Raw genomic sequence first — 10,760 nt, 5'->3', positions numbered from 1 at the left:
GGAATTATCATGCTAATTTTTGAGATAAAAGAAGTTTCCAGCGACAAAAAATAATAATAATAACGTGGTCTGTGATTCTGTGCAAAGTTGAACCTTTGTAAAATCCTCTGGATTTACCCTGTAAAGTTGTCTATGGGTGACCATAATGAGTCCTGTTCAATTCACTCCGTCCTTTTCATGTTCTTAAGATTTGCAACAACAACAAAATAAATTTACAACTGTTGTCAAATATCCCGAGGGTATCCCCCAAACTTCCATTTTGACAAGTCTGGGAGAATAATACAAATAATGAGAAAATTTGGGCTCTTTCATATATTTTCTATGATAAAAAAAATTAAAGTTGACTCACTTGGAGAAAAAAATCATTCAAAGGCAAAATGTCTCTTTGAGGCAGTTCTTTTCATTCCCTTTGCTTAGTGATCTACATTTGGCCCCACAACCCCTAATGATCCTGTTGACCATAGTGTAGTTTCTATTCTGTCGAGAACTTATATAATTTCCTCTAATAAATACCATGAAAGAGCCATCTGTAAATACTAAGGGAAAATTTTGATAGTGACTTTGGAATTACACTATTTTACCCCAGAACTGATCAATATGAGTCCATTTATTTCATGTTATATTATTAATCACGCATGTCATGAGAGTGAGCATAATAAATGATCACCTCTTGATCTGGGAGAAAATGTAACACCAGCCCCCTCCCTCTTCTCGCTCACCCCCTCCCCACTTCTCCCCATTATAGTTCACCCCAAGCACACTCGTGTGTTCAGTCGCTTGTTCAGTCTCCCCCACCTCGAAAAGGAAAGGAAATGTCTGGTACACAGGGTAATTCTCTAATCATTATGTGCTACTGCAGCGAAAGTTGTTAAGCAATTGCCAACACTGGTGGCCATATGCTAAGAAAAACAATGTGGACTAGCAGAAATATTATCACATCCACCTTGATTAACTTTCAAACAGCCAAAGACATTTACTTAAGTAATCAAACCTGGAACAACTTTACTGGAGCAGTGCCAAACTATTGCAAACTCTGTAGATCTCTTGCAGTACATAAATTAGCTAAGAAACACACGGATTTTGTCTGTTCCTTTACTTTTTGCAATTGCACAACAATTGACCTTTTCTTCAACACATCGGCAGAAAAAACCTTTTAAACAGAATAACCCAACGCTAGCCTAGCCTGTATGGCAGGCAGTATTTTGTGTGCAACTGCAAAGACACCACGAAAATGGAGGACAGTGAAGTTGAGGTCCAATCATGATAATTTCCTCACAGCTTTGCTGCCCGCTTTTGCAGTGTCCCAATCAAAACATGCCACCTATGCCAGCTTCAATGTAATAATTAGCCACTAACAGCCAACATTGCAACATTCACAGGTCAATAATCAACTTATAGATGTTTTGTCCTCTAAAATAAGAACTTAACAGCAATCAAGCACAAATGCCCAGTCACATTTGTAGGTGACCAGATGCAAATTAGAACAGTTTCTAAAAAGCAGTGTTTCACAGGGGCATAGCTAGGGGGTCCTGGGGTGCCCATGATACCCCCTTTGTAAGCCTTTTTTATGCAAACAACCTACAACAGGCGGAGAGAATGACATGAAAATCTGGTGAGTACCCTCACTTTGACCCAGTGTGACCTCCCCCCCCCTTTTTTTTAAAATCCTGGCTGCGCCCCTGTTTCAAGAATATGTATTTTCAATATTTGTAAAAGCTAGCTTTTCTATCATGTCATTACTATTGCTGTATTGCCAATGCTACATATGCTGGTAACTCAATTCTTGTCAACTTAAAATTTCATGTCAACTGTGCATGAAAGTAGCACCAGTAGCTTTAAGTAGATCACAACAATATTCTGTGATCAACCATGCAGGGTAACTTCATTCTTAAAGATTTCTTCTAACAAAACTAGAGTCTGTAAAGCCGCCTTGACACTGTCAACATCAGTATCACTCTCTACAGTTGTCTTCAACCAGTTATGGAGCTCAAAGAGTTCCCCTGGAGCATCACTCATCAGCGTCGACGATGGAACAGAAACAGCAACCATGGCCTGTGCAAAGATGAGTGCTTGACGCACAAATGGTTCTTTGTGATACTTCAGGGCCCAAGTAAACTCCAACAAGGCCACTCCCATGTTCCTTGCTACAGGTGTTTCCTGAGCAGAGTACATGATTATACCGAGAGTGTAAACAAGCCTGCCAAGGACAAGCGTGTCATCTCCCAGTAGGTCTAATGTGTTCACTTTCACATCAAAGTTCTTCATTAGAGGGAAAAAGAAAAATCCAGCCACACCAGCAAACTTATTTACAACACCTTTGGGCTGTGGACAGGATGGCCCTTTGCTAATCCTCTTTGTTTTTCCTTCAATTCTCTCTTGAACAATCTTTTGCCACTCTGGAACAGCTTGTAGAGATTTAAGTGAGTCTGCTTGTGGGAGTGGAAATTTTCTTGGCACTGCTCTTGTTTTGGAAATTTCTGTTGGGGCTGAGAGTTGCCGTGCAGCATCAGCGAGAACATTCAGCATGTCCATCCGCTGTTGCAAATTGTAGTTAGGAGCAAAACATTCTTCTGTCAAATAGCAAGCAATCTGCTGAGGACACCTGATGGTCACAGACACCATTGCATTGTGACGAATTTCATAAAACTTATCAGTGGAATAGCGATCTTCAAGGTGAAGCAACACTTTCACTAGTTCTACACAAACATCTTCGAGGTCGTCCAGCTCAGCACAAACAAGTTGCTCCACAGATCTTAAAGAAGCCTCAGTCTTAGATGGATCTTCTGATGCTATGAGACCCTCAATACAATCACGTAGGAACTTAGGCAAGTTGGACTTGCTACTTGTATCACCATCTTCGTCAAGATCATATGGCAGCAAGTCATCATCATCATCATCATCATCATCATCATGTTTGTTTTTGCCAGGAATACTACTTGGCTGCGGATCTGTTATTCTGTCACTGTGAAGCTTCTTGCTTTCCTTTTCTCCTTTTCCTGAATTCAACCGTTCCTTTGAACCTTTGGCCATTGACTTCAACAATTTAGTTTCCTCATCTTCAGCATATTCGAAAACCAGTTTCTCACCATTAGGTTCGAGGGACGATGTAATACACTCTGCAACCACCATCCCAAGACGCCGCACCTTCTCCAAAGGACTGTCCAAATGACTCTGAACGCCAACTAACAGCTTGGTAAGTATCACGTGTTTCTCGGATTGCTTCTCCTCCATCTTCAAGTGCCCAAAGGATAGAACAACAGCACAAGTGACATAAAAATGCTGATCATATGTTGTGTGTTTAATGGCACTTCTATCACCCCACACATCAAGAAGTGTACCTAAAACTTCCACTAATAAATGCCGCCGCTTGCATCCAGATAAATATGCAATGATGTTGTACAGAACATTTGTGTTTGAATAGCTTCTTATCAGTAGAAACTTACTGGTCAGCAAGTATTTGAGTTTGGTGTTTGACAGAATTGAATCACCAAATAGCTTAGCGATTAAGCTGGGATTGTTAGCTGCCTTGAGCAGACCTTCTGTAACATGTTCCATGGTGCCATCTGGAACCCCAGTGATCAATCGTGCACATATTCTGTTCCAAAGTGGACTTGTCGCTAGCCACCTCTCTAAAGCTGGCAACAAAATAGCAAAAGTTTTTTCGGCTTGCCCAGCCATGCAAATCCGTCCAATAAGCTCACCAAGGAACTTAAAAGAACAATCATACGACATTGTAAGATTGTCATGCAATTTCTCTAGTGCTTTCAGAATCTGATCAGCAACCATTTTGAAATAGGGCTCTGGGTAAAACTGTGAACTGCACTTCAGTCTCATCTTGTTTGCCACTCTCTGCGGGAGGGAAACTATTAAAGTTATAAGCTGTCCCCAAAGGTTGCTTTCCAATTCTGACTGATTGAACTTTTGAGGCCCACTTGTCAAAGGCCTGGATATCCGACATTGTTGTACGAACACATCAACTAGCCTTCCTTCCGCACAGAACTTCTCGAGCAAAGAGACTACCACCCTGGTGTTTTTCAAATTCGCTGTCTGCTTGGAAAGCGCGTCCCCTAAAACAAGAAGACTGTCGTGTGAAGGACCACGCAGGAAAAACACGTCAAAAAGATCTTTTCTTTGGTCTTCATTGAAGCTGCCGTAAAACCCGATCACTGGCGAAGAGAGAATAAATTCAGCGAACCTTAAAAAGTAATTGTTTACAAATTCAGCTTTCAGGGATGGACGCTTATCTAGAGGAACTTTCCCGGGTTGCAGAGAGCCTCGCAGAAAAAGTTCAGCAATGTCATTCAAAGGTTCGATAACTTCAGTTGAGCTGGATGCATTTGCTAGGCTGTTTTGACGTTCACGAACAAATCTTCGAACCTCTCCTGGCAAATCTCGATCCAAATTCGTCTCCATTGTATCGAAATAAATCCTTTTTTGCGCTACTTGCTTTCCACGTGTTCGTCCACCATTTTGGATTTTACCGATTGCCGTACGCCAAGGCTGCCGGAAAGGGTGCAGAACTCAAGTGTGATTGGCCAATTACGATCTCGTTGCCAGTCCAACTTCCTCAACCAATACTTCCTCTCTCTCTCCCATGCACCCTGCCCTGTCAAAAAACCTTCTTATTCTTATAATTTTTACTAAATTTATCCCTTATTCCTAGACGGTACACTTAACAGGGTACAGTTGCTAGCCTGCAGCGCAGACTTTTTCCATGTGATTACAAGTTGCAATCAAGAAGATTCGCCACAATATTGGCTTAGGGAAAGTGGACAAGGAAGAGAAGGAGTGAATTTTTCCTTCCTCTTTCCCTCCCCCATTAGGGCCTGTTTACAAGGAGGGAGGGTTACCCTAGAGAGCGGGTTACCCTAGCACTCACACATTTCCTCTTTTTTTCTTCGTCATGTTTACAAGGAAGCTGGGGTTACCCAGGTAGGCGGGTTACCCTATCTGCGTGCTAGGGTTACCCTGGCAGGTGGGTTAACTTTTTCCTTTTTTAACACTCCAGGTAGGGTTAACCCACCTACCTGGGTTAACTTTCTAATTGTTTCCAGACCCTTTGAGTGTAACCGTGCATTAAGTTGTCCCGGTAATAGGGTTACCCTACGTGTGAAATTTTGCTTGTAAACCTGGGCTATCTTTTGCCCTCCAGCTAGGTTTAACCCGCTTGCTAGGGTAACCCTCCCTCCTTGTAAACAGGCCCTTACTCCTCTTTCAACCTAACACACCTTTTTATCTCTCCCCAAGCCGCTTCCAAGTTTGAATCCAAGATGATGCTAGCTTGATCAAAAAGCACTCGCTCGCCAACATATGCCAGTATTGCAGGATAGGTAGTCTGTTCAATGCACTTAGTAGACACCAGAATGTATGTAGCTGAACAAATCATTTCTGTTTCCTTTTTCCTTGCTCGCCTTCATCTCTAACAACAAATTTTTATCACCAGCACCAATCACAACACAAATATTTCTTTTATTCAGAAGATACAATTTGTACCAGATAGTAATGTCAAAATTTTATCTACAACTTGTTTTATAATATAACTAAAGCAAAGCGTGCGCTCTGATTGGTTAATTTAGCGTCTACTATTTGCCCATGGGTGTACACTGCTGATGTGTGTGCTAATGTTTACAAAGCAAATCTTTTGACAGACATTGTTTCCAAAGTAATGGCCGACTTCCTTCTGCCAGAAATGCGAAATTGTCTTCACAGTTGTCTGAAGAAGAAACTTTATTGAGTTACTGGTGTGCAGTCGGTTGTCATGAATGAATTTCCGTGCGCTTGTTTTCTCTTGTCATGCAAGACTACACGAACATTTTTTTGTGATGAAGCTCAATAAAAGGACTTCTGTTGTTCCAATGTCTCAATGTTATGTTATAAAACAAATGGTAAACGCCATAGCATGCACTATTGAGTTATGAATGCACGCGGGAGGTTGCTAAATGCGAAAGAAGTGCAAGAGTCGCACGAGGCAATACAATAATTATTATATTAATATTTCTATAAGAACTAGACTGTTGACAGTCCCCTATTTTTCCGTGAGATCGTAGATGTCGATTGTTGAGTTCGACAGGCCGCCATCTTGGTCTCTTGATGCGAGCGAAACTGGGGAGAGTACACCACCCCTACCCACAGACATTTGGTACTCTCCCCCATTTCGCTCGGATCAAGAGACCAAGACTGCGGCCTGTCAAACTCAATGATGGACATATACAATCTGACAGAAAAACACAGGATTGTGAACAATCTACTTAACTATAATCCTAAAAATCAGTTTACTATGATTCCCATGCAAAGTTCAATAAAACTCTCACCTTAAATCAATTACTTAACCTAATCAAATTGAAAGCAAAACAAATGAATTTAAGTACAACATCACTGACATACTGACTACAAATATTATCTGTATCATTTATTTATTTTTTACATGTAACAGCACACAGGATTCCATGCAAATCTGTAACAAAGAATTTAAACTACCACTTACATGTAGGAATCTTATAGTTGGCAACTTACATCAGCAAAAAAGAAAAAATTGGAAGTTCGCATACCTTGTACTGTTAATATAATTTAAACACGACTGCACATTTAAATCTGATACTCATTTTATTCCTTGTCCCAAGCTAAAAGGACATCTCAAAAACCCTACTTCAAAACTTCTGCAACACATTGCAAACCAAGTGTTTGTACTCACTATTACGTACATTAATAGATGATAACTTTCTCAACAACAACTATGAAAGGGATACTTAATCTCATCCTCACCCATTCCCCCTCGCCCACCATCAAAAATGCGAATCATAATACATGTACTTTTGTGCATCCAGTTTTAAGCCCTCACCAGGCTAAATTTATAAACTCGATCTGTGTTGCAAAGACTAATCAGAGGAGCAGAATATGGTCTTTGAAGCCGTATAAGGCGGTAAGCAGTTTGCACAACACTATAATAAGAAACACACACCTTATAACCTTGGTGCTCATAGACACCAATACTAGCCGATTAGTATAGTGGAGTTAAGGGCAGAAAGGGAACAATTGGCAGATGGAGAAAGTCAAGCACAAGATATTTCTGCTCAGACCGTACTAAGCTCACTTCACATGCCATTGTCAATTTCTTTTCACACTATGCTCCACTAAGGAACCTGTTCAAAAGGTACATTGCTGTAATTGCAATGCTATACAAAGATCTAAGGGTGGAGAGAGGGTCTATATCCAGAGGGGTGTCTGTGGTACCCTCACTACAGATTTTCCATTTAATTTCCACATTCTTATTCCAATGTTCATGAGATTGGAAAGTTTTTCGAGTGCTTTCTGTACATCATGGATGGCTTGACTTTATTGGAGTCGCCCATGCGATACTTCTTCATATCCTTGTTCCTCTGATAACAAGCATAAGGACACAGCATATTCGTGAATTCTTCTTTGAATTCCTTGCTCCAGTAACCCAACAGCAAGGCGAATGAAGCTGGGAAACAGTAAGTCATAATTTCTGTCAAGCCATCCGCGACGTCGTGAATTCCTGCAGTGTTACTATTGTCCAAGAGAAGGAAAATGCATCTTGGAATCCAAAAGATGACGAAACTCAGCGTGATTCGAACCACGATCTTCGACCAAGTCGATTCTTTGGCGATCGATGGAAAATCAGCATAGTCCAGATTCTTGATCTGTCTTCCGCAGACGTCCACTGTGTGAAGATGGCTGACGGCTGTCTTCATGACCTGCCATTGCAAGATCAACATGAAGACCACCGGAGTTAAAACTTCTATGCCCACAAAAACGTAAACATATGCCGTTGTGTATGTTTTGCTCAACTTGCAGTCCATGGATTTTTCCGCATTGTTGTCGAAATTCGCGAATACGAACGACACGAGAACTGCGACGCTCCAGCAGAGAATTATGAACCAAAATGTTCGTCCGTTGGTGAGGAATTTCTGATACCACTTGTATCGCGAGATCGAGAAATACCGATCCAAGCTCATTGCAGCCAGTGTGTAGACGGTCACTGTACAAAACAGTACAAAGAAGCTGCCATATGTTTCACACAGATCTGGATTAGCAAACCAAGTGCTTTTTTCCACAAAGCTAATCACTCGAAGAGGCATAACTACACCGGCCATGAGCAAATTCGCTAGCGAAAGGCTGACGATGTAGAAGTGTGTGCGAAAGCGAAGGTTCTTGCTCTTAAAGACGGCAGCAAGGATCAAAAGATTACCAAACGCTGTAAACAGAATCAAAATTCCGAATGCAATCGCATTGATCGTGTCTCCTACACTAGTAACTGAACGCCACAGTTCCTCTCCATCGGTAGCAGTTGATTCGGAAATGTCTGTCGTTGATGGCATTGTCGTCGAAACTGTTGGATCCATACGCGGGGCCATCAAAGTTCATGAAGCATTCCAGAGAGCAGCTGTTTCGAATCCTTTGGTTTTCCTCGCTAGTTTGTCCCTGGCAGATTGCTGGTACGAATTTCGGCAACGTTTAAATGCGACTTCACTTCGCTTCTTCGAACGAACGTTTACTGGTTTTCCAAATAATTACTCTTTGAATCGTCAAAACAGTCAAGCTCCGACGTGCTTTTGGCAATCCAAGAAGGGAGGAACATCATTTGCGTCGCTTGGTCGAGCTGGAATGTGCATCTCGCATTTCCATAGATACTGCACGATGAATGGCTCAAGAGGAATAATGGTCTTTTGTCTTGTAGTTAAAATCCACAATAAAAGTTAATCGCTGAAGATTTCTTTTGATTGACAGAAGCACCGCCTTGTCGTGTTCTTTTACTGCCCAAAAGAACCAATTTAGCAAAAACCCCGGAAATTTCGGTTGAAAGTCAAATGGAGCTGTAATTTTCCGGAAAATCCTTTCGGAAATTGTAGACTACCTCCAGAGATATTTGGGCGCGTTCCATTCGACCAAAAAATCCGCTTTGAATTACCGAAACTTTCGTATGCCGAATGGAACGGTATTTTCCACCAGGCCGGACCAGGCCCAGGGGCCAGACCCATCTCGTTCTATTCCCGCTTGGGAACATTTCCCGCCAATATTAGGCTCGATTTCCGCCGCTTTCTCGAGTCAGGTCTACGTTCCTTACTCGACAAAATGCTGAAGAATAATCATGAAGTGGCTGTCGTAAGTGCAGTAAGCTGCTTGATGCGACGAAATTTAACACGCATTCGCGACTATTTTAAGTAAACTCTTCCGAGATATTTACCTGACCGACTCAAGAATTATTTTCGTGAGATAATTAACTTGCGAACATTTCTTGCGGGAGATTATGCAAACCGGGCAAATGCCCTCAGGAAAATCGGAACGACCAGTCCACAATTTTCCAGGAAAGCAGATCCTAAGGTTTTTGTGGAGGATAGGCAATCAATAAAAGGCTCGAACTGTGGCAGATCGTTTTGCACCCGGTGTAGTATCGACACGCCGCCATCTTGTAGCTTTCAGGCACGCCTAGAGGAACTGGGGCCGATTCATACCGGGTAGAAATGTCAAATGGAACAGAAAATTTCCGGAATTTCCAAATTTCCGGAAAAAAGGACAACCTCAAGAAGTTGACCGAAATTTTCGAAATGAGTTTCCGGAAATTTCTGTTCCATTTGACTTTGAACCGGAATTTTCGGAAATTTTGGTCGAATGGAACGCGCCCATTCTCTTCTCCGTTCGGAACGGAACGATGAAAATTTCCAGACCATTTGGTAAATTTTCCGATTTCCAGTCTCTCATCTGCGAAAACAATCGAATTGCAAATGGAAAGCGCCATGTTTCAGATGTTTGCTGATTTTAGAAAAACCCTTACCATTATTCGACGGTCATCCCAACTGCGCTGGTTCATTCTGACAAATGGTAAGCTAGCAAGCGGGTTACCCTTTCCTTCGTCGTGTTTACAAGGCAGCTAGGATTACCCGGGTAGGCGGGTTACCCCATCTACGTGCTAGGGTTACCCTGGCAGGGGGGTTAACTACTTTTTGCCTTGTAAACACTGCAGGTAGGGTTAACCCGCCTAGCCGGGTTAACTTTCTAATTGTTTCCAGAACCTTTGAGTGTAACCGCGCATTAAGTTGTCCCGGGTTGTAGGGTTACCCTACCTGTGAAATTTTGCTTGTAAACCCGGGCTATCTTTTGCCCTCCAGCTAAGGTTAACCCGCTTACTAGATTAACCCTCTCTCCTTGTAAACAGGCCCTTAGCCTGCTTTAAGAGCCTGCTCGCAGGCTAGCACTGACTAAAAAGACGAAATGAGCACAGGCAACCCATGACCCATGGGTGATTTGACGATCTTCCCGCCTCAGCAGAAATTTAGGATATTTCAAAATAACAACCTCTTACTAACTGAGCCCAAGGGCCGTACTGGGAAATATTGGCCCGAGGTCGTGGCAGTATGCGGGGAGGTCCGTGCAAAAATGACCGAGGACCAATATTCCCCATTACGGTTCGAGCATCTACCTCCGGTTGCGACCACCTATCGTAAGCGGCAACCTGATCCTCAGCCACCACTATTCCAAAATACCAAAAGTTTCCGAGTCAAATCACTATATTTGGAACCTCTTGTAAGCGACCACCTCTCGTAAGCGACCGCGACCACTTTTAGAGCTTAAAGTTTGAAATTTTCTTTTGCGACTACTTGACCGTATAATAGCGCGGAAACTGGATAATAAATTGTCGTAACATTAGCGCAATACTGGGTAGTATAAGAGACGGATATTTTTCAGTGGCAAGTACAGTTTTTTTTTTTCTAGAAATTGATATTTGACATCAATGAAACATT

At 42.1% G+C, this 10,760-nt stretch overlaps 2 protein-coding genes across 3 annotated transcripts; both read right to left on the bottom strand.

Annotated features, from left to right (window-relative positions):
- Positions 1–15: 15 nt before the first annotated feature.
- LOC145489750 (telomere length regulation protein TEL2 homolog) lies at positions 16–10,553 on the bottom strand. 2 transcript variants are annotated; one of them, XM_081468790.1, is made up of 2 exons: positions 9,917–10,553; positions 16–4,946 (listed from the first exon to the last, which is right to left on the bottom strand). In XM_081468790.1, the coding sequence occupies exon 2, from the start codon at positions 4,411–4,413 to the stop codon at positions 1,864–1,866; it is 2,550 nt and encodes an 849-aa protein (XP_081324916.1). In that variant the 5' UTR covers positions 4,414–4,946; positions 9,917–10,553; the 3' UTR covers positions 16–1,863. The 2 variants fall into 2 exon arrangements, with proteins under 2 accessions (XP_081324916.1, XP_081324918.1); XM_081468792.1 differs by having other exon boundaries at positions 16–4,968; positions 9,994–10,553.
- Positions 5,450–8,617, bottom strand: LOC145489758 (D(1B) dopamine receptor-like). The gene has a single exon (XM_081468800.1). It carries the CDS (start codon positions 8,373–8,375, stop codon positions 7,278–7,280), a length of 1,098 nt encoding a protein of 365 aa, XP_081324926.1. The 5' UTR covers positions 8,376–8,617; the 3' UTR covers positions 5,450–7,277.
- Positions 10,554–10,760: the final 207 nt, after the last annotated feature.

This window comes from Orbicella franksi, chromosome 6 (genome assembly GCF_964199315.1).
Source record: "Orbicella franksi chromosome 6, jaOrbFran1.1, whole genome shotgun sequence".
Taxonomy (NCBI): domain Eukaryota; kingdom Metazoa; phylum Cnidaria; class Anthozoa; order Scleractinia; family Merulinidae; genus Orbicella; species Orbicella franksi.
This window is presented reverse-complemented; position numbering and strand designations above follow the sequence as displayed.

Bases quoted from the DNA above. Each gene is read 5' to 3' on its own strand.
- LOC145489758 (XM_081468800.1), bottom strand. From the start codon at position 8,375: ATGGCCCCGCGTATGGATCCAACAGTTTCGACGACAATGCCATCAACG.
- LOC145489750 (XM_081468790.1), bottom strand. From the start codon at position 4,413: ATGGAGACGAATTTGGATCGAGATTTGCCAGGAGAGGTTCGAAGATTT.